Source organism: Motacilla alba, chromosome 2 (assembly GCF_015832195.1).
Source record: "Motacilla alba alba isolate MOTALB_02 chromosome 2, Motacilla_alba_V1.0_pri, whole genome shotgun sequence".
In the NCBI taxonomy this organism is placed as follows: Eukaryota; Metazoa; Chordata; class Aves; order Passeriformes; family Motacillidae; genus Motacilla; species Motacilla alba.
In genome coordinates this window covers 100904158-100928008 of record NC_052017.1, presented here as the reverse complement: position 1 = coordinate 100928008, position 23851 = coordinate 100904158, and the positions used below count along the sequence as shown (strand labels likewise).

The 23851-nt window shown below is 42.7% G+C and overlaps 1 protein-coding gene across 10 annotated transcripts in view; it reads left to right on the top strand.

The window, feature by feature from the left end:
* Positions 1–20305, top strand: part of MTCL1 (microtubule crosslinking factor 1) — a 101424-nt gene extending 81119 nt beyond the window's left edge. For 6 of the 10 annotated variants that reach the window (XM_038162607.1, XM_038162598.1, XM_038162587.1 and 3 more), the window contains 5 exons: positions 2406–2660; positions 6767–7072; positions 9312–9343; positions 10961–12515; positions 19065–20305. In XM_038162607.1, coding sequence (XP_038018535.1) covers positions 2406–2660; positions 6767–7072; positions 9312–9343; positions 10961–12515; positions 19065–19274 — 2358 coding nt within the window. In that variant the 3' untranslated portion in view covers positions 19275–20305. Of the gene's footprint in view, positions 1–2405; positions 2661–6766; positions 7073–9311; positions 9344–10960; positions 12516–16028; positions 16087–19064 lie in introns of all 10 variants that reach the window. The other 4 variants (XM_038162626.1, XM_038162617.1, XM_038162559.1 and 1 more) reach the window with 2 other exon arrangements.
* Positions 20306–23851: the final 3546 nt, after the last annotated feature.

The window sequence follows — 23851 nt, the reverse complement described above, 5'->3', positions numbered from 1 at the left end:
AAATGCTTCAGTGTCATGTATGGCAGTTCACAGAAGATTTACTATTTCTGAGGCAGCATAAAAACAAATCAGCAAAATAACCCACGAGAATTGATTTTCAAAGCTGATGGCATAAAAACTCTTATTTTACACATTGAAGAGGGAAGGGGTGAGAGAATTAGTAAATTCGGATCTTGAGAAAAATCGTAGAGCTTCTCTGCAGAAGTAAAACAGAATAAAAATATTCACTGTTGGAAGGGTGGTACATTTAGAAGGATTTACTAAATTTTAGAGGCTCACTGTGACACGCAGAGCTGAGATGTGAGCGCTGCTTTTCCTGCCCAGGTACTGTGGGCTGCTTTCCTAGAATGAAGGAGGCAGCTTTCATTTTTAGCAGAGTCTTCTCCCAGAAGATTCAAATTCTTAGTTTCACTGCTTCGCAGTGCACCAGCATTTCTGAACACTGTATCACTTTAAAAAGGAAACAAAATCAGTTCCTGTTTTGGCTCCTTCTAAAATATCCTGGTGACAGATTTACCTTAAGCTCAAGATGACAACAAAGAATGAAACTTGGAGAAATTCTGACCACAGAACAGCCAAGCTTTCATACTTTGCCTTTGCATGGGCACTAAATTTCCAGGCTGCCACTTTGGCTGGTGTTTGGCACCAGGACGGTGCTGCCTCTCCTGCTCAGGGGTTTCCACCCTTCCTTCTGGGGCTTTTACCAGGCTCTTTGCTACCTCCACTGCTACACTGGAAATAATATACAACGTTTGGTAATTAGTGGGCAATGGGTGTTACTTGTTAGGGAGTTAGTGTTAAGGGCAAAACCCTGTGTATGCTTTGAGAATTTGCATTGAGGACATGGGGCCCACTAAGGATATGGGAGTCCCTCACTAGGACTCTGACCAATGGTCCAGCTTCAGGATGCCTGGGGGGAATATAATATATCATATCATGTATCATATGATGTGAGAAAGATGATGTCATGTTGACTTTGTTAAAATAGAATGCTGCTCTTTCAAAACAGATCTTTTTGTTTGGTTGTTCGGTCACTTGAAAGAAAACAACTGGACTCTGAAAATTAGTGGTAGAAGATGCCAGTGTTTTTAAGATTTCCCTGTCACTGCAAGTGGGTGTAACAGGATGTTCCCTGCAGCTCAGTACAATTTAAGTAAGCAATAATCTCTCAGTCAATTGCTTGCGGAGGCTGCTCCAGAAATTACTTGAATCCAGTCTGAATTTTTTTTACTCAGAAAGTTTGGGCTTATTTTCCACATAGGACAAGGTGAAAGTGTTGTCCTTCTCTCCTGCTAGAGGAATATGCTTCCCAGCAGACCTGCTGCCTCTCATTTTTGAGGACAACAGTAACTCCAGAGGTGGAAATGAGTTTTTACTGCTTTTCACTCCATTTCACCTGCAGAGCTAGGGGATGGAGATGGATCCCATTCTGAGTCACACACACATCTACTGAGCTGTCAACAGAAGGTCAGATTCCAAGGATAAATACTTCACTCACTTGAACTTACACAAAACAATTGAGCACTTTCTCCCTCTGGCCCAGCACTGGGCAGTCCAGCACTGGTCCAGCTTGACCAGAGAGGTTGTACAATCTCTGCACTTGGAGGTTTTTCAGGATCCACCTGAACAAAGTCCTGTACAACCCATTCTGACCTCAGAGTGTACCATGCTGAAAGGAGAGGGTTCAACTAGAGACTTCCAGACACCCCATGAAGCTTATATTTTCCTATGAATCTATTACCTTGGGCCAGCTCTTCTGATCTGTTTAAGCTAACCCCTGATCATGAAATTGAAGAAGGGAAGGAAGGTGGCATCAGATAATTGCCCTTGAAACCAGTTTAGAGTCTAGAATCTCAGAGATGGGGGGCGATGATCTTGGTGCATCTGCTGCTGCTGCTAACACCTTCTCTTGTCGGAAGGCAGGAGAGTCATACAAGAGCACCACTGCTGAGGGTTGTTGTGGGATAAGCCTCTTTGGGAGGTGAATTCATTGTCCTTAGGTTTCAAGTGCACTGAGTGCACTGCTCAAAAGTGTACTGCTCAAAAGCAGAGCAGTAGCTGAGGACATTGTCCTGGAAATTGTCTCAGAGATAATGATGAGGTTGGAGTTTATCTCCATGTTTCCTTCATTACTGTTACCTATATTCCCATCAGAAAGATCATAACTGGTGCCTTAAGAGCATGAACTGGAAGGGTTTGAGAAGTTATTCCCTGTAGTTTTCACTGTCTTGATTTTAAAACTTTTTCCACTCTGAACATATTTGATCATTCATTGAGGTCCTAAGATGTAATAATTGCTATTATTCTGCCACTACCTTTGGTAGTTAGGTCTTTAATTTATTGTCAGGCACAGGTTTTTATTGCAGGAAGTTTAACATCCTAGTAACATTTGACTTTATTGCCAGCTGGAAGGGAAGAGTGAGAACACCTCCGGAGAAACAGGTCTCAGTTCAGATGCAAAGGGAGCTTTTAAAAGGGAAAGAGAGGAGCACAAGAAGCTTCTGGCTGACAGTCACAGTGTGGTGATGGACCTCCGCTGGCAAATCCAGCACAGTGAGAAGAACTGGAACCGGGAAAAGGTGGAGCTCTTGGACAGGCTTGATAGAGACCGGCGGGAGTGGGACCGTCAAAAGAAGGAGCTGCTCAGGCGGATAGAGCAGGTAAGGAGCCGTCAGGTAAGGAGTCATCTTGGGTGAGCAGTGCCTGTCTGAAAGAATGAGGCCATTGTACCATTACTACACTCAGGGGAAGCTCAAGGGATAGCATTAAGAAGCAGCACGGGAATGATTTTTCTTCCTTGGCTACATCAATGTTTCTCATATTATGAAACAATTTATATGCACAATGGAGTGAAAGGAAAATGTTCGTAATCCCTATAAAAGACCACTTATGAGAAACCAGCTCTAGGTTAGAGGTCATTTCCTCATTTCAATAACCCTGGATAGGCATGGTCACATTCTGTTTGAAAGCTTTAGTGCATCTCTGCGCTATAACACTCAACCCACAGAGTTACTCAGGATTTGGTACACAGCTTCTTGCCAAAAGAGGCTGTTCATCTGTGGATTAGCCACCAAAGATGCAGCTGCTGCCACTATTCAGTCTCAACTGAATTCTTTTTCTCTGGCAAAGAAGCACAGGGGTTAACATGAAGAGCCCTGATTGATAACAAACACAGTTACCAGTACTAAATATTCAGAACAATATTGGCCACATGAATTTTGTGCAAACCTCTGTTATCATTTGCAAATTTGGGGAATGCATACCTACCCCCTTGTTTTCATGCCTATCTGTATTTTCATCTGCTTAGTATTAGAGACAAATAATACCTAAGGGATTTATTATCAGTCTGGAAGCAGCACAAAAAATAAAGTTTTATGAGGGGGAGTTAAAACACCGCTTTTGTCTGAACATTGTTCAACTCTGAGTCATGCATTCCAGGAAAAGCAAGAGAAACAACTGAAATTGAGGGTCCTCAACTAACTGAATGCTTTTTGTCCTCAGGACAGCAAAATGGAACCACACCAGACCTGTGCATGCCCTTTAGAGAGCATTATACTTGAGAAAAGCACAGAGTGGCCTCACAGGTTTAAAGCAATGAAAGCCCAGTATAACTTCATGACAAATTTTTGCAAAGGATTCATTGTCTGTGTCTCATGTTCCCATGTCAGGGCTGCAACAAGAAGTTAAAGAAAAGACACCAGGCTGGAAATATTATGAGTACAAGACTAAATGTTGTTTTGAGCTGTGGCTGTTAAACCCACAGAGAAGCACTTAGGAAAATCCCATGCTCATGTGTATATTTCTAAAATCAGTGCTGAAAGTGTAGGTCTAAATGGGCAGTGCCAAACCCATATGAAGGTTTTTTAGACCAAGAAGGGTGATTTTTGAGCTTCTAAATTTCAAAATATCAGCAAACAATATCCTCAAATTTTTAATCTCCTATATATCTGAGGGGGTTTGTGTGTACTTCATGCAGCTTTTGGAGCTAGTCTTTATAATGCAACACAGTAGTGCTAAGTTAAAGCCTAAGTTAATCTCCTAAGTTAAAATCATCAGAGCCTGTGAGCCTTATAGCAAAACTCATAGGCAAAGTTCAGTGGCAAAAGGTGATTAGTTAGTTCTCTCTTGACTGGGCTGGTTTCTAACTGTTGGCTTGTAGTGGCCAAACTACCTCCTATGGATTCTTCATGCACAATGAAAATTAAAAAACCCTCAGAAAATTTTCCAATATACTAAGAACATAGACAGAAACTTTTCTTTGAAGAGTCACTGGTACCTCTTTGGGTGGTTCTTTTCCCATCCTTATAAGTTGTGGGGTTTTAGGTATATCCTCAATAGCTTGAGGGACTTAACCTGGTTAAAGACTGCTTTTTCCATTCCCTGGGAATGGGGCACATTGAAGGAAGCCACAGAAAAATCCCTGTTAATGTTACCTAGCTTTTAATTCTCTTAAAACCTGACATAACCTCTCAGTGTCATCCTGGGAGAGCCTACAAAATAGCTCTTAGCTAGTGCTGGAACTGATTCCTTTTCTTATGTTTATGAAACCTCTGGGCTTTATCTATACATGTACTGTACCAACAGAGTTGTCCACAGAATTGGCAATGAATAGGGGAAATAAAAAATATTATATCAAGCTAACTTCAGAGGACTAAATGACCAGAAACAGCATTTGAAGTCTTGGCTACCTGCCTACAAAACTTCATAACTCCATCTTTGCTTATAATCAAACATTTCCCTGTGTGACAGGAAGCTTCCAAATATTTGCAAGCTTTTAGTTGAATATTCTCTCAGATTGCAGTCATGCCCTGCTTTATATGGAAACAATTAGTATATCTCTGAAGTCCTACTCCCCAGGGTTTTGGTGTGTGTATTCCATGTATGGCAATACACTAAGGATGAGGAGACTACACCGCTGTGTATGTTTGAAACAAAGCCTAAGAGATAGCAGAAGCATGCGTGCCACATTTCATTCTAATGCTTTATGCCAGTCTGCTTTCACACAGCTCCTGAATAATACATGTATGATAAGAGGGAAGTCACACCAATGTATAAAATATATAAAGTACTTTACTCTGGATGGTGATGGGAATACTGCTCACATAGAAAAAATGTGGTGACCTACTTTCCTCAGAGCTCACAGTTGTTGTTTTTTCTTTTTAAGTACTCTGTCACTTCGTTTTCCCTTAGACACTCTCCCTCCCCTGTACTCCTAAAGCTAATTGCACACAGAGCACACTGACAAATATTTCAACCCACAAGATCACCTGTATGAAAAGTTGTGTATTTAAAGGTATAAACACACGGGGACTCAAAATTATTAGCCATTATTAAAAAGTTAGGACAATATTTGTCACTTTAATTCTCCTGTCAGCTCTCTGAGGTTCAGAGAGTAAGGCAGTATCACTACTGTTCTCCCATAAATGTTTCCAGAACATTGTCCTTATAGGATCCCTAAAACTCTGAAAGGCTTGTAATTTGAGCTATCTATAAAAAAAAGCATGTAATTACCATTTCTCCTTCCTTTGAATCTTGCTCATATGCTCAGGAATGGCCTCCAGGATGTCTTGATATATATCTTCCACCCCCTGCCTTTATAGGACACTCCTTTTAATAAAACTGTTTCAGGTTTTGTATATCATGAGCAAAACACTGAAGATGCATTTCCCTTTCTGTAGACCTGAATCAAGGAAAAATCTCACTGTTTTCAGCTCAAATGTAAATTTAATCATTTGAGACCTAAAATGGTTTGGTCTTAATTGAGCAATATAATGTCTGTTTATTTTTCCAAACACAAGCAGCAAGATGAATATGTTTTGTAGGTTTTCAGTTTCCAGGGCCCTAATGAATGACTTGCATTTTCAATTTATTGTCACTGATCTTAACATGCTGCTCTAGCGAAACATTAGAGTTCTTATCAGATTCCTACGGTCATTTATCATGTTTGAAATTATCACTTACTTCATCCATCCTGTTGTATTTACAATTAAAAGAGAATCTGATCACATAATCTAATTTTAATATTGGCAATTTCCGTAATTGTTCATCCTCTCTTCACCAGTTTTTGAAAAGTGTAGAGTTAATGGCTTTGATGCCCCTTCTATAAACACACATTTTCTTTGAACATGTTCTGCATGCCTAATTCATCCCTTTGACAGTGTTGTTCTGTACAAATACTCAACTTTCCAGCCATGCATTCAGGCTAGGCCATTTATAAAACAAAGCTTTTGGGTTTTTTTAAGCATAATTTTCCACCTCTGGAAACAAGAGATATACATAAAAGCACAATCTTTGTGTTGCTGAGCAGAAGAAAAATGTCTTTGTTTTGATGAGAAGGCAATGGCTCACCCTTCCATCAGCTTCTACTTGTACTGCTATCAAGATTGCTTTTAAATAACAGTCTGTGTTGATTTGTTTCTTTAAAACCAGATTACAGACAGATGCATTATTTTGTACGTATATATATACTCAGTGTGTGTATATGTATACATATACATGTAAATAAGCAAAACTGTGCATATACACATTTAGTCACCCAAAATCCCATGAGTAATGGTATCAGAGTTCTGGAGAAGTCTCCCTTTGTGGAACAACCAGTAAAGTAAGGCCAGTGTCCCTTGGAGGTGCACCCCTGGGGCAGGGCTGTAATCCCCAGAGCATGGGGAAGGATGAGTTCTGCCAAATGCTCCTGGGGAAGGATGAGTTCTGCCAAATGCCATACACTGCAGAAGTAATTGCTGTGCCTTTTGATCTGCCTTGTCTCCAGCTCCAGAAGGAAGCGAGCCCACGGAGAGGAGGGGGTTTGATGTGTGACCCGAGCGAGAGCAGCCGCCGGCCGTTTACGCCGCAGGGGAACCTCCGCGTGCCCCGTTCCATGGGGTCCAGGTCCTACTCTGATTCCGACACCATTCAGTTTGACGAGCGGTCGCTGTCCAAGCTGAAGGAGAGCGACCGGTGCAGCGCCACAGAAAACCTCTTCCTGGAATCACTGTCCCTCGACTCCCCCGACGAGCCTGATGAACATCGCTCTCGGCAGCTGGAGCGGGAGAAATTCTTGACTGGACTAACAGAAGTATGAGCTCTTCTACATTTTATCATGCTGTCATGTTATCTCTTCTGTCAGTATCAGTACAGCTTCCCTGCTGTAGGAAGTGAGATATTGTGTCACAGGCACTGCTTATGGTTACCCAGTAGTAAATTTCGTACGGACAAGTTTTCATTCCTTCTTATAAGCTGATTAGACCAGTGTCAGTCACCTGACAACTAGGAGCCAGCCTGAAGGTCCCAAAGATTAATTCATCTTATGGCCATTTATGTTATGTATGAGAACTATATTTGACATAACATATTGGCTTAGAAGGTCTTAAATCTATTCCAATTATAAGTTGATACATATTTATGAAGAAACATGGGCTTTACTTTGTTAGTAAAGCAGTAAGTGCTGTAGAGAGGCACTTCTGATTGTCACTTCTGCTGTGATTGCCTTCTGAGCAGGTCAGCATGAGTAAGTGAGATGTTAAAAAAATAAAATTATTTATCAGCAAAGTACCTACCTTGAAGTCACACCGTAAAGCTATAAAGATATAAAACACAGTGCTAAAAGATGGCAGCAGGAAATGGCAAATGAAGTCTGTGTCCTCCACTGTGGCAGGCTTATTTTCATCAGTTTCAGGTCTTCACAGTTTCTTTACATTGTTTCTCGGTGAAACCAAACGTCCCTGTCCCCAAATGCTGATACAAAACTGAAGGATTGAGAAATCAAATTCTTTGAGAGGAAGAAGAGAAAAAAAGATTTACAGAGGCAAGAAATGTTACTGTCCTTGTTACATAGCTGTAGGTAGCTATGTGTTCCAGCTAGATTTTCTTCCCTCAGTGCCATAAGTGTATTGCTGGTAGTGTGGGACCCCATATTTATTATTTCTTAGCCTTTTTTCATACATATCCAAGTGCTTAGTGAAAAATGTTGGTGACACTAAGTTTTGTGCTTAATTTTGATTTGCTGTTCCCATTCCTTCAAATTCAGTCTGATTTTCAGAGAAAATCTCTCTTCCCTTTTCTGTTTTTCAGATATTACCAGCATTAACAAAAGGGTGGGCAGCAAAATTTGTCCTTGGTGCTATTTGCATAGCTTCTTTCCTTCAAAGCATATTTTAGGGAAACCTGGGCAAAGTAATTTTCCCTCAGATGGTTTGCTGAAGCGAGACTGATTGGAGTTTAATGAGTAGCTTAACTGAGGATGCACAGAGTCAACTGCAGCTTGCTGACTCTACCTTCCACTCTGTTTTCTTTTTGGTACTGACTGCAGTAGAAGTCAATCCACTTTCACCCTCATTATGCATTCAGTTAGGTCAGATTTACTCTGCAGTAACTCCACTGAAGCCACCGACGTTATTCCAGAATTATACCGCAGTGAATGCAGGGAGGATCAGTTTACTACTATTTTTTTTCCCTGACCCGGGATAAATACCAGAAAGGTATTTGCTGAGTTAAGCAGTGCTGTTTTTAAACAATCCAAATTTAAAATGCACTTTTGGTAATGTTCTTGATTTCATGAGGTCAAATAGAATATGTACAGTACCAATGCTCTTTTTTTTTCCCCAATCCTATTTTGTATTCTCTGTAGTTACTTAGAAATATAAGTAAACAGTTAGAATAATTGTAGAGCAAATGCTTCAGAAGTAGCTATTTTAAACCCCAACTCATTATGGGAATTGTCATAGAAAAATAACTGCCGTAAAAACATCTTAATGCTGTTAGCAAGCTGTAGGTATTCCATCTATGAAACAAGCAAGTCTTTCCACACATTTAATATATCAAGCTTAAAGAATTTCAACTGCTGCCACTTGTTGGGTCCTAGAAAATGTAAAATGAAATATTATGTCAAAGAATCTCAGTTTATCTCTTATTTCAGCTAGGCCTTTAGCATAGAGTAGATTGCCTCCACAGAAAAAGGTTGCTCAAAAATATATAGTCCAAAACAATATATTGTGGAAAAAAAAGCCTTTTTTGGCCTGCATCTATTTGTCATTGCATGAGAATATAAAAGTTCAAAGCTGTTGTAGATTTGGCATACTGGCTTTACCTGTGCATTGTGTTATCCTGATGGGATTGCCCACTTTTCTGCCTATGTACAAAGTGAAGAATATTCCCACTGGCACTTAAGGAATCTATATCAGAGAGAAAATCAGACACTTTTTAGATACAAACATACCTGGTGCAACTAAAAGGAAGAGAATGACAAAGTACCCATAAGCTAATGCCACCAACACCCTTAGAAATAACTTATCCTGCTTATTTCTGTTTTCATTTAGGAGGAAGAAACACACAAAGGAAATCTTCAAAGGTGAGTAAAACTTGCAGAGGAAAGCCCAGCAAATACTCAGCTGCTGGAGCTGTAACTCTCTGCATCCAAGCCACAGCCCCAGGACACAGCCATGCCACCTCCTAAACAGCCTGCAGATTAATGGATTCACACAGGGATTGATTTGTCTCAATATGCTTCAGTTCTACTCTGATTAACTTGGGCCACATTCAGCTGTCATGGACAAAGAGCAAACTCTGTGAAAGTGCATGAAGCTGCAGCTTACAGTGAAATCTACGCCTGCCTTAGCAAGCAGTGCACTACACACTGCAGACATTCATATGTAAAGGAAAACACTTGGTGCTGAGGGCATGATATGCTGCTGCATGTCAGGGATATTTTGCTTTGGACTGGTTCTGGTCTTATCCCATGGGTTGAATACCCACCTAACTCTAGAATGCATTAGTTGTACTTCTGGAGAGCATCTTCCAGCTCATTTTCGTCTCAAAGGAATGAAGCCTGTGCTCTCTGAGATTGCCCTCCTGATGCAAACCAGAGCATCTGACTAGGAGATCCATTTAGAAACCGTACTCACCTGAATCCCTAACAGAGACACACCCAAACTGCAGCAGGAGCTCTTGATTAAAAACTCACAGTGTGACTTGGCTGTATCCTTTGGATCACTGATCCATGGAAACCACTGCTTGCTGACTTCTCAACTTCTCAGTGTGACCTCATTGAACCAACTCTGATAACTACACTCATTTGCATTTTTATTTAGTCCCATTCAAAATTTTTTGTTCTTAAAATAAAGCAGTAGGATAACTTATCTGAATGCCTGTGATTTGTACAAATTAGTAAAATGTGGGAGAGCCAAGGATTCAGCATTATCACTTAGAGAGATTCCCTTGGTTAAATTGCAGCAGGAGCTCAACTCACCAAGCCAGTTCAATGTAGCAGCATTTCTGCTGGATGTCCCACATCACTGCATACCAGCTGTGCAGCCTGGGCTGTCTCAGGAGTGGGGGTAGACCTGATGATTTCCCAGCAGGTCAGAAATACTCTACACTTGCTTTGAAAAGTGTGCCTCGTATTGTGACAAAGACCCATTTCCTGTGAATGGTATCATTCTGAGATGCATCCTACTGCTCCACTTTACAGATATTTGTCTAGCAGAAATCCATGAGAAAGCAGTAAATTAAGAACCTCTGCTAAACCTTAATGGCACATCACAGATGTTTGTGTTCACAGGTATTTCAATGAAAATAAAAGGGCACTTAAATGAAAGAAGGGCCTAAAGGAAGGAAAACTAGGAAAAGGTTTTTCACACAGAGGGTACATGGGCACGAGGGTACATGGGCACAGGCTCCCCCGCGAAGTGGTCGTGGTATCAAGCCTGCCAGAGTTCAGGAAGTCTTTGGGCAATTCTCTCAGGCACATGGTGTCATTTCTGGGCTATCCTCTGCAGGACCAAAAGTTAGACTTGGATGATCCTTGTGGGTCCCTTCCGACTCAGGACAGTCCATGATTCAATGATTGAAGTGGTTTTGTATGTAAGCAGATGGGGAATGTTTGGTTTCCAGAGTTTGCTGCTGAAAATAAATTACTCTGCAACAATTTCCAGGCATATGAGTGACCCTCTTGTGTTCCTCTCTTCAGGGCAATGTCCGTTTCTTCCATGTCCGAATTTCAGCGCCTGATGGATATTTCTCCATTTCTACCAGAAAAAAATTTGCCTTCATCTGGCAGCAAAGATGATATAACGCCTCCCTTGTCTCCTGATGATCTGAAATACATTGAGGAGTTCAACAAAAACTGGGATTACAGTAACACTAGGAACCATGGTGGGGCAGCTGAGAAGCCTGCAGAGGGTTGGGCAGAAAGGACAGAAATTGGAAAAGCTGGGAATGATCCTGCTTCAGATCCATTCCAGGCATCCTCATGGTACCTCACCACCAGTGTCACTATGACCACCAACACCATGACCAGCCCAGAGCACTGCCAGAAGCAGCCAGTGAGGAGTCACAGTGTTACTGACAAAATGGGAGTGCGGGTATTCCACAGCCCACCGGTTGTCCGTAGGTTCGATAACTCAGTGATAGCTGGCAGTGAAGGGAAAAACCAGGCTGAGCCAGACTTCCTGTTTTCTGTGACCAAAGCTATGGGGAACGGCACTGAGGCAAAAGGCGCTTCCTCGGACATGTTTGGAAGGTGGCCTTGTGACCTGGCCAAACACCATAAAGATTTTCTGGAGAACGGTCTTCATCCCATTGAACGTCCTATTTGCACTACTGTGGGCTTTGCCTCACCCTTGCACAGCTTGGAGATGTCCAAGAACATGAGTGATGACATGAAGGAGGTCGCTTTCTCTGTCCGGAACGCAATACGCTCCAACTCCACGGAGCCTCAGTTTAAGGACACGGCGTGCCAAACCAACGGCATGAGAACGACAGGGACACAGACCACCCAGACCATCAGCGTTGGCTTGCAGACGGAAACCCTGCGTAGTATCACCAGCAGTCCACACAAGTGTCTGACACCAAAGGGGGGGTCCACGCCTGTCTCCTCACCATCCAGAAGCCTGAGAAGCAGGCAGGTGACCCCCGTCATTGAAAAGGTCCAGGCTAAGTTTGAACGCACATGCTGCTCCCCCAAATATGGCTCTCCAAAGCTGCAAAGGAAAGTCCTTCCCAAGTCAGACCAACCAAATAACCGGACTTTGCCTGGCACACCTCAGAAGGGATTCAGTGAGTCTGCTTGGGCTCGATCAACTACCACACGGGAGAGTCCTGTCCACACCACTATCAACGATGGCCTGTCCAGTTTGTTCAACATCATTGACCATAGCCCCATCTTTCATGAGACCTTCCAAAAATGCCCCAGATCTGGCAGCCGGTCCAGGTCAGCAGAACCCAGACCAGAACTGGGCACATTGCAGGAGCCATGTACAAATGCCCGTGGCAGATCACCCAGTCCTCTCCGTCTGGGGACAGAGACACAAAAGGAAGAAGGATCTGAGGTGACAAGTATTAGGCAGGACTTATCTGCTCCTCCAGGGTACACACTTGCAGAAAATGCTGCCAGAATCTTGAATAAGAAACTTTTGGAGCATGCCTTAAAGGAAGAGAGAAGGCTACCTTCACACAGCCCACCAAATCTTAGCAATGACAACAGCACAGGAGAAATTGTCAAAGTAGATCCAGGGTCCATAGAGGTAATGAATTTGCTTGTTTTTCCTCCTATAGCTAAGTGCACTCTTCTTTGAGCAAATGTATTATGAGATCTCTTGCAGTCCTACTGAGTATTTACAGTGAATATCCTAGTCTTGTCCTGGTACCACCAGCAATTTCCAGTCACGAAACTTTGGATTAGTCACTGAAGAATGCATGAAAGAATTGAATTTCTATCCTGGCAGCTTATTTGGCTTGAAAGCATCTGAAGAGTTTTATCCTTTATGGGATAAAAAAATGGTTCTTCCATGAATGGCTGGGATAAGGGTTTTCTGTCACAAAATACACCACATGTTACAGATGCTCTAGAAACACTAGGTATGAATAAATTTTTTATGCTGGAAGGAAAGGTAGATTCATTCTCCTACACAAGAATAGGTCTTAACAAGTTTGTGTGAAAAATAGTCTCTACAGTACCCCGGAGCAAAACTCCAGGCCCTTCAGCATATCTTTTCTGAATGTACCTGATTAAGTTTGGCTCAGGTCTGTGAATGTGATTGAATGGCATGATGTTTGGTACTGACTGCTGCTGCCTCACAAAAATAACAAAAAGCAAAAAATACACATAAAATCAACTAATCTAGACAGATAGCTATTTAGTGTTTCAGAATTCCTTGCTGATATTTTGTCGAGTCATTATCTGTCTCAGCAAGTGGGCCCAGATGTTGGGGGTCAGTCTCAGGTGCAACAGCAATCAACAAAAAAAGAAGGTGTAATGATGGATGAAAGCTTTCAGTATTTAAACCTCAGGTTTCTGGTGGACCTTTGAGAGCACTTGAGAGTCTTACTCTTAAGAAGCCCAGAAAAGCTGAATTATGCCCAGCTCTTACATGCATATATTGCCTTTCTGGTATAGTCATGAAAAGGGTTGTGTACTGCTGGTTGGTGACAGTCCCCAGGGCAGAGGCAAGTGCTCCTCATCCTCTCTGCCCTGTGCTGCCCCTTCAGCACCCTAGTCTTGTGGTGAGCCCTGGCTCCAGGGAAGCAGCTCTTGACCCCTGCACACCCCATACATCCACCTTGCCTTTGCTGGGCAGACTCCTACTCCCCCGCCTCAGATACCTCAAAAGGAAAGGTTCAAACCCTGCTTTCTAACTCAACATTTGGAGTGAAGGATTTCCGAGGACCTGAGTGCTGAAACCTTTGGTCTGCAGTTTTCCTTGTCCTAGTGGGTTCTCATTGTACAGTCAGTTCCTTTTTTGTAGGCATTGCTCAGAGGATGTAATCTTTTTTTCCTAACAGACAATCCAAACTTAAGGATTTATTCCCTATGTGCAGTTCAAACAGATATAAGCAGGGAAGTTTTTCAGTTAAAAAAGGAAAAGAAAAGAAACCACATGCGCATTATAAATACTAGTGAGTGAAAGTGGTCTTTGTGCACAAACCTCAGAGTGAATAAAGGTGGGAAGCTGCTTCATTTATTTGACTTTTTCCAGCTGTCTCTGTATTTTGTCCTTAGTTTGAAATATTGGAAATACACTACTGGTCTGTATTAGGAAGTGTGTTGTACTCTGACAAGTTCAATTCAGCTTTGCTTTCAAGATAACCCTGGAAACTCTTGATTTCCTCCTGTATCTTTTAACTGCCTCAGATTTCAAATATAGGTAGATAGATGTCATCCCACATCATCACAAATTGCTGTTGGCAAAACACAAACTAGCAACAGTACCTGAGTTTGATGCACAGAGAGATTTGGGTCAATGCTATTTAGCAAAAACTCATTGACCATCAAACTGGCAGAAAATTGCTGCTTTTTGTGAATTCTCAATATCTTTTGCCTATTTTTTTTGAGTTATGAGCCCTAGAGCTCAGACTTGTTTCTCCTTGCAACTCCTACATGACTGTTATGACTGTAGTCTAGATGCACAGGTTTTGTTCTTTGGCTGGTCCTGGCATTTCTCAGAAATGTGGATTGAAAAGGAAAATGGTGGGCATCCACACAATGAGCTTAGCTTTTCCTAACTGAGGTGGTGCTCTGGAAGATGTACTCAAGGGAAGCGTGGGTTTGCTGCAAAAAAAAACCACCCACAAATACGTTTAGACTCTGCAGGTGCCTTGGGTTATTTGTGGATTACCCTGACCACACAAATTACACTTTGTACAAATTCTCTTAGCACATTTTATACAAAGCCAGACACAGCTGTTCAGGGATTTATGATCTTGAAGGAGGCAGGTTTGTGCTTGGAGCAGCGCTGACACAATGCTTGCACCCTCCAGTAGATCCCTGCTTTGCTTCCCTCTGACCTATTGGTTTCTGGCCAAGTGCCCTTCTTACCACCAAACACCTTCTGGGCTCCACAGCCATGGCATATTATAGACTTAAACTTGTATGCAGCACCTGTTGGTGACTTTTCCTCAATTTGAGCTTCTGATTTGTTTAGTTACATAATTTCCTTCCTATTCCTGCTGCAAATATGAAATCTAATTCATATATTTATCTATTAATGTACAAGTGCATGTGCATGTGAGTGTATATGCATACAGAGCAGCAATAACTTCGTGTTTTCTGACTTGCCCAGATCTGCTTACAGGCAAATTCATAATCCACACAGTGTGGCCTACTAGTGTCTTATCATGCTAATTCACTAAACCCCTATCTTACATGTGTATCATAGGATTTATACATTTTATTATTAAAAATGCAGGTTAGCATTATCTAACTAACAGTGTAAGAGCTTTAGGAACATTCTTGCTTTTATGACTAGCAAGGGTGTAGATCATGGAGGTTACACAACAGTCCTGGACTGGGAGTCAGACGCATTTCTGGAGACAGCACTGTGAATGGACCATCCACACAGACACACAGATGAGCGAGCTGCATCCTCTGCTGCCAGAGCAAAGCAGTTGCCACAGGCTTGCTTCTCAACCATTCAGCATGGGAGGGGGAATGTTGAAAAGGGGGAGGTGTAGACAGAATTAAAAGGCTTTTGGTTAAGTTTGAGTTTCCCATCCAGCATCACTGCTGAAGAGAAACAACAAAGAAAGGTGAGACAAAGAGTTGTCATGAAACCTGAGCAACAGAAGTGTAAGCAAAAATCAATAACATCCATTTTCTTTCTTGTTTAAGATTTCCTAAGCAGAAACTCTCTCTTGAAATCAAATGAAGGGAAAAAAAAATACAGCTTTATTCCTCTCATAGTAATGTGGTTTTTCCCTAGCCCAATCAAGGTTGGCAAAGAAAAACAGATATATTTCTCTGCTGAGTAGAAATGTTTGGTTTGTTTATTGCTATGTCCACTTCTAAAACTGTGCTAGGATTGTGAATGGTTGGTTTGTTTGCTTCCTTTCTTTCTAAGTCTTTTTCTTCTAGTGGCTTGGCTTTTATTTTTGATTATTAGTTTCCCTGTGATAACACTGGTAACATGATCTGAATGAGAAGTAACATCGGGGGACTTCTTCCTTGCTGACATGAAATCTTCACTTTAAAAAAATAATCAATTAAAACAGTTCTTTCCAACCTACTTGCTTTCTTTTTCTTTTCTGTCTGTTCTGTCCAGAACCAAACTGTCTTATTAACTACCCCCTGGGGACTCTAACCCTGCCTGCCTCACTGCTGTAAGTCCTTTCTACCTTGTTTCCAGAGCTTTCCGAAAGCGGTCATTCTTGAGCACGCGGGTTAACAGAGGGAAATAAATGGCCACAACTCCAGAGGTATCAGCACGCACCTGACATCCCTGTGGGGTTCTTTGTATGGGACAGTCAGGAAGAGCTCAGGACAGGAGCTCATCTGCTGTGTCCTGTTCTGCAGCAGCACTGGCTGGGAAGATGTCACACTTAAGTCAAAATTTGTGCTGTTGGGGTTTTTTGCTAAGCTTTTAAAAATTGGCAAAATTTAAGACTGACACAAAGGTATCAAAGGTATGCAAAAATGCTGGGCCGGGATTTTGATTTGTGACAATTTTTTTTTTTTTTTTCAAATGCACTGTGCAGTGCTTCTGGCTGCCCCAGAATACCTTCCCTCCAATTCTGGCTAGAGCAGCAGATGGAGAGGGCTGGGAAGGGGCTTCAGCACCAGCCTGGTGCTAAAGGCTAAAGTCACTTTTGCTCATTAAGCAGCTCTGGGCCCAGTTCTGTCCAGTGGCTGCCGTTGCCAAAGTAGAGGGAAGACACTGTGCAGACATAAGCTGTGACCATCCATTCTGCCTTAGAGAGAAGAGAAAACTGGTTTTTTTATTTATTAATATAGACATAGCCATGGTGGCTGACAGCCTGTTTTAGGAAATAGCTAGAAACTGAAGCTGAAATCATCTTGCCCATTTTCAGTGCTCAGGCTAAGAAATGCTGCCTATCCACCCACACCCCTGAACAGCTACCAAACTAAATTACCCACAGGTTATTTATTTCTTTTAAAAACATTTCTAGCTATGACAGCTACACGTAGTAAGGGAGGAGGGGTTTCACAAACCATTCTGCAGTTTCCTTGTCATGGCTGGATTTCCACACTGCAGGTGGGGGTGACTGACTCAGCAGCCTTTATACGATTATGCTGCCAGTCACTTTTGGCCCTGGGGCAACATCCATCACCAGCACAGCCTTGTGTGCTGCTGGGCATGTGTACATCACAGATAAGATGAGCTTAACCTTGCTGCTTGGTAAAAGCTGACCAACATCTGTGGTCATGCTGGAGAGAGGCTTTTGAATGGGGAGGAATCAGTGGAAATAAATTTTGTTATCGCTGTGCTAACTCTGATTTACGACTCTGAAACTAGGATAAAGCAGCCAGGACCAAGCAGCACTATAAAGATATCATTTTAAGCCTCCTTTTTGAAAGAGGCTAAGACAAAACCCGCAAATCTCATAGCCTCAATTCACTGTGTTGTGCTGCCCGTGACTGTTGCTGCACAGATGGATTTCTCTTAACAAATCTGAGTCTAGTGGCAGCTTTCACAGACCATATGCTGCCCCAGGCACAATGGGATAAGGTGAAATAAGGACACACAGTCAATCTTTTTGTTAGCACCCATTTCCATTTGAGCCTTACTGCTGTTGTAGCAAGGGTTGTGAAGCTAATGGCACAGAGATGGGGTGGGGAGTGAGGATGCAGAGAGGAGCGGGTGCAAGCTGAGGTGCTCTTCGAGTGCCGAGGGCAGCTGGTCATACCTCTTTCTCAAGCACTGGTGTGCAGCTGTAGATCACCCCATTGGTTGCATGCTGCCCAAAAAACCTGAGTTGACCCTTCACCGAGGCTTCCCCAAGTCCAACAATGCACTCTCTCTACAATATAGGTGTCACCAGGTCCATTTCTCATACCTCTGCTCTATGTCTCCAAAATTGGTCCTTCTGTCCTATGACATTCGTGTTTGGTTTTCCACTGCAATTGAGAAGTTCAATGTCGTATCACCTTGTTTGTTCACTGTCAATCACATCATGTTACCTACTCCAATATTCTCCACCCTTAGTGACTATTCTCCTTCTCCATGGGAAACAGTGTGCTGAATCCTGGCCTCCCTGCTGCCTTGGTATCCCTGTGTCTTACTGTGCCACAGCTTTTCCTTTGCATTGTATCATTTCTGGTCTCTCTCTTCATTTATCACTGGTTTGCATTCTGACTTTGGTTTTGATTGAACTCCCCTGAACATTCCAGTGACTGCTGCTTGGTGTACACATTGCTAGATGTTGGCAAACTGCTCTCATTTGCTTTTATAAGTCTCAAAGTATGCAGTGAAATTCAGAAGTTTGGCTTTTGGCCCTATGAGACAGACTTGCTTCCACAGTCACTCGTCTTGATGTAGGGAGCGTTCAGAGCAAGGCAGGAAGCACAACTGTACTTTGAGTGAAGTCCATGAATATTAAAAGCATTACCAACTTAGTGCCAGGGTGAAAAATCACAACTGCAGATTGTTTCTAACTGCAAAGGCAAGCTAACCAAGCCAGAACAGTGGAAACTTGGTGAAGGAATAAAATTTCCAATTTCTTCAGTTTTCTGTGAATGTTGCCTTTAACAAAGAGTACCTCTGAATCCTGTAATTCAGGCTTCAGCAGCTGACAGTTGAAGTGGTGTTCCAGAAAATGAAATCTGTAGGTAAGCCTCATCTTTAACCCAGCTAGAGATCATGACTACCCCTGTAGTCATTATTCTGTGCTAAGAAGTCTCCTGCATGTCAAGTCTGAATTCTGAAGGCGAAAAAAAGGAGACAGTGGTTGATTTTTCACCTGTCTTGCAAATGCCAAACCTAGCCTTTTTATGCCAGGTCAGCACTTAAAGTGTTGAATAGTGGAGTTTCCTGAATTATTATGCAAATGTACTTTTCAACTCTTCTCTTTCTAGCACAAGGACAAATAGCAATTGAAAGTGTGTCAGCTACTCCAACTCACCCTCTTTCTTTCATTGTCTCCTTACCTGTTCCATAAATCACGGACACACATGCCGATACCTGGAGCCCTCACGCAGCCAGGCGTTCGCTGCTTGCTTTTGTCCCACCCATGACTCGCGCTTAGCTTTAGTTTGGTGGTTTTGTTGTGTAATTCTTGGCGCATCCCAACAGTCTCTAACGCAAGTCACTAACCGCTGTTTTGCTCTCTTGGCTGCCAAGGAACTGCCTTGTTCTGCACTAGCCCCGTCCCTCCAACCCTGCTTCTCCCGGCCAGAGAGACCAGCGAACCGGCGCCCACCGTCACGATGGGCCTCACATTCCCCTACTGCCTCACAGTCGCAGTCCACCGGAGACCTGACTTCCTCAGAGGAGTGCGGAAGCAAGGAGCTGCTGGCAGAGACCCCCAGCCAGGGAGGCGAGCCGGCCTGACTCCGCACGGGAACGGGGTGGGCCACCCTTGCCTCCGCCAGGTCGCCCGCCAGCCGTCTCTGCCATGAAGGAGGGAGGTCCGCTTGGAGAGGTCAAAGAATGTTCTCAGACACAGCTGCTGAATGTGCAACCTGGGAAACAGAGGTGTTTCTAGAATGAAACAGTTAATGTGCCTGTAATAACTTAATTTTTTTCATAGCTGAGAAAACTATTTTTGTCTCCATCTTTTCTACATACAGTATATTAACAAAAACAACAAAAAAAGGGTTAAAATGATATAAAGTAAGATTTAAAATAAAATGTAAATTAAGTTTTAAGGGAATTTGAATACATGCTCGCGCTCTCTCCAAATACTGACTGCCTTTTGGTTATATTTGCACTGTTACGTTTTCAGTTTTGGTTTTGGGTATTTTGGGTTTTTTTTTTTTTAATTTCATGTAAAACTAGGGTCTTAATTTTATTCTATTTTAATGTCAGTGTTATCGGTTTTTAAAGGTAAGGTTCTTAAAGATGCTTCAACTGTCTGAAGCGATACCTTTTAAGTAGTGAAGAAAGCCATTAAGCTCGTTCACTAGACTTGTAATTAATTGAGATGGAGGGGAATACAGGTAAACACAAGTAAATGTGTAAAAAAAAAAGAAAAGAATGCCTCAGAAAGTCTTACAGAGTTAGCTGTAAAATGCACCTACAATACTTGACTTGCATGCCTCTGGATCCTCGCACTTTAGTGCATGTACATACTGCTACTGTACCATCACATAAATGTGAGTCAATCTGTTTCACTGTAATATTGTTGTGAACTTACCTGTACTGTACTTTTATTGTTGGTATTCTTGCATTGACTATACAAAAAAGAGTTTTTAAATTATTGTTAGCAGTTCAACTGGCTATGTACAGCGTTTACTGAGAACTTCCTTTGTTTTGGAAAAACCATGGAAATCTCTGGGCATACTAAATTGTAACTGGTCTTGTTTAAGAGTCTGTTTGAGACCATGTGAAGTGGAAATAAAACCCTCAGTATTTACAAGCTGCTCGAGTGCTTCATAATGCTTTTTTTATGATGGTACTTCCCAGGTTCATTTAACTGGCGGACATAAAAGCCCCTGAGCTCCTCCTTTATTCAAAAGGGAAGAAAAAAGTTTCTTTATATGAAATAAATCACAGCAAAACCAAATATTATGCTGTGCTCCATGGACTCCTGTGAACGCTGGATCAGACCGTGGGAAGGTTTCTAAATTCCCTCCCTGAACTCCACAAGACATCTGCTCACACGGATTGTAGGACCCATCTTCTCGGTTTCTCTGTGGCCCTATGGCTTGTTGTTTTCTCACTCATGGGAGTGAAAACCACCCAGCTTAATGGAACACCAGAAATATGACATGTCCAGTATTAATCTAAGCTTACGTACCATCTGCATTATGCACAGAGACCAATAAACAGGGCTTTTGTAAAACTGAAGGCTAGCAATGAGAAGTAAATGCAGCCAAGAATTCACGCTTCTGAGAGGTGGAAACCTCTCAAGCTACTTTGCCTAAGACCATCTGTTTGGCCACATGCTTTCTCTGGAGCCCCAGAACTGCTTTGACTAGTTATCCCATTGCTGAACTGGCTCGTTCCCATTCTGTTTCCTTAGCTGAGGTTTTCTGAGGCTCATTTGTTGAAGAGCACCATCTGGGCTCCCTAGAAGCCTTCCTGGTTAGCTCTGTCAAGAAATAAGCCCTTCACATCCTGTCCTGCTGTGTCACAGTCAGCTTTCTAGGAAGTTTAATTCAGCTGTTGGATAAGAACAAACTCCCTGTCTCCCAAATCACAGCCAATTTAGGTCTGATTTCTTCCATATCAGGTAGGGCTGTGGCTATTGACCCGGGGTCAAAATGTCCACCTGTGGGTCATCATTACAAAACTGGGCAGTGAATGGACAGTACTGTTGTCTGGTGGCTCTCTGGTGCCACAGTCACAGCAAGGAGTGTCCAGTGCCCGTGCGGAGCAGAGATAGTCATGTTAGTGGTAGCTGTCTTCCCAGCTGTCTCAAAGCCTCACTGCTAGCCTTTTTCATGAGTTAAGTATAATCCCCAAATCTGAATTACTAAAATTGTCTGTGGTGGCCACCCTCTTTGCTTGAAAATCTTCTTCCTGCAACACATTGCTGAATTGTTGCACTAATTTTGGTTTGGGAGTGGAAGGAGGAGCACGTGCAAGAAGCATTTTGAAGGTGAACCGCAAGAGTCACAATAATTATTGGAGAAGACTAAGCCACAAGTGAGAAATCCTTGTTTGTTTTCAAAGTAGCTTTGCAGGGATAAGGGGAAGGTTGCTGCTTTCTTAAAAGCTATTTCTCCTTCATGAAGAATTGGAAGTTGCAAATGAACAAGCAATGTTGACAACCAGCATGTAAAAACGATGTTCTGTTTCTTGTGACAGATGTAATTTTTTTGTTAATGACGCACCAGAAAATTCAGGGCACTAATCTGTTACTTTGATGCCAGAGGATGGTATTTGCCTTTCAAGTCAAGGATACCCCAGTTTGCAGAAATAGCTGCTGGCCATCCTGAAGATCTGTGAGGATAAGCAGCTTCCTGTAGCTTGACAGGTAAAGTGCTTCTGAAACAGCAGGAATCACTGAAAGAAAAGCGAGAGAGCAAGTAACAGCAAGAAGGAGAAGGTTAAGCACAAATAGAGATTCTGTGGGCAATCTTAAAAAGAGTGACATTAATTAAACATAATATTCTTTCTAGTCTAATTAGTGAATACAGTGACATCAAGAAATATCCCATGTTTCTACTGGCTCTTTTGGAACAACAGGGCTTTTCTCTTCCAATATAGCTGCTGGTGGGTTTGGGACATTCCTATCCACCTTCACATTATTCCATCATGCTCCATCATTACTTACATAAATCTTAAAACAAATGACAAGTCTCTAGTCCATCTGAAGTCCTTTTACAATCTTCCGAGAGAATATAAAAAGCCTTTTTAGAAAGTCTGCAGCTCAGTGTCTACGGGGTATCTGAATTATTGCCTCATGAATAATCAGGGCAGGAGAAGCCTCACAGATTAGCACACAAGTTAGTGTAAGGGGATGTGAATACATGTTTCGCAGCTTTGTTTAGTAAGGCTGAAATAGCTGGATTTCACCCAGGGGGTTGTGGTGCCAGAGACAATGGCCTTGGGATATCACCTGCTCCTGCAATACAGAGGGGATCAGGACCAGGACTGTGACCTGTGGCATCCCTCCCAGTCCAGACAGCTTTTGAGGTGACTGTGGCACCCCAGGGTGATGGCATATCCTTCATGTCACAACACTGATGTGTCCATGTAGGTACCATGGGGAGGAGAAGTCTCCCCTTTCTCCCACTTTAACTTCCTGCCTCTCCACAGTCACCTGCCCATGCTGAGCTCCACTTTGCACGCTGGGGAGTCAAGGATAAATAGCAGTGGCAATAGTGTATGGCCTCTTAATTCACCAACCCAAAATAGGACAAGCTGGCAACACCACACCTGTGTTGTGCCTCAGTACCTGGAAAATGACCAGGCTTGGACCATCCTTCCCCATTACCCTTTTCCCTTCACATCCTCTTCTGCACAGAGGGAATCTCCATGGCCACACAGTACCCCAAGGTATGTATTTTCCCCTGACCCCTTCCTTTCCTGAGTATCTGAACCACCAAGCTCCTGCATGGTCTCTTTGGAGGTACCCCCTTTCTCGCTCACTCCCTGTTCCCCAGTTTTTACTTTGTTATATGTAAACCATTGTAACCTGCTGGAGTATTATTTAGCTGCTGAGTACATATAATTTTCATACAAAATGACAGCTGATGTCTTCAGTCTCCACAGAGCCCAGCCGGCTTCACAGAGAGGCTTAATAGCTTTGAGCAAAGTCTGCTTCCCCTCCCTGTTATCATCCCCTTATCCATCATGCAGGAGTATGAGACATTGTGCCTTCAGGTTTGGGTGAGAGAGGTTACTGCCTTGCTATAGATGTCTCTAGAATAAAAGTCTAGCACCTGTCACTGAAAATCCCTTTTTATTCCCTATCAGAGCAGATTTAGGACTTCTCTCATTATTCAATCTTCTTTTTTTGGCATACCAACACTTTCTGGAGGCCAATGTTGAGAAATGAGAACATGAGAAATCCTGAGAGCACTTGGTGATTTGGGCAGGATTTCACTCTTGAGGGAGGAACCAATGGGCTGCTCAGCAAAGGCAGTGCAGACTCTCATCCTGAAGCTGGCGAGAAGAAAGGTGATGCTCCATACTAAGCGTTTGGAGGCAAAGCTGGGGCTGGGACTGCACAGGCCCAAAGTAGCTCCTCAGAAGTCCCTGGTTTGGAAGCCAAGTCCCTGATTTGACAGCCATCACTTACAGGTTAGAGCTCCAGGAGGTCAAGAGATGGGTGGCAGAATGTTCTCTTTCTGGGAACAGGGAAAGGGAGCCCAGGGTGGTAGACTGAGATCTGAGGAGAGAAGGCCATAGAAAACAAAAAAGTCAATGTACTTGGAAGCTTCAAGTAGATGGATATCTCAATGAGGAGAAGAAAGAAGGTGGTTTGGATATTGAGTTTTATATGATTCTCTAGATGG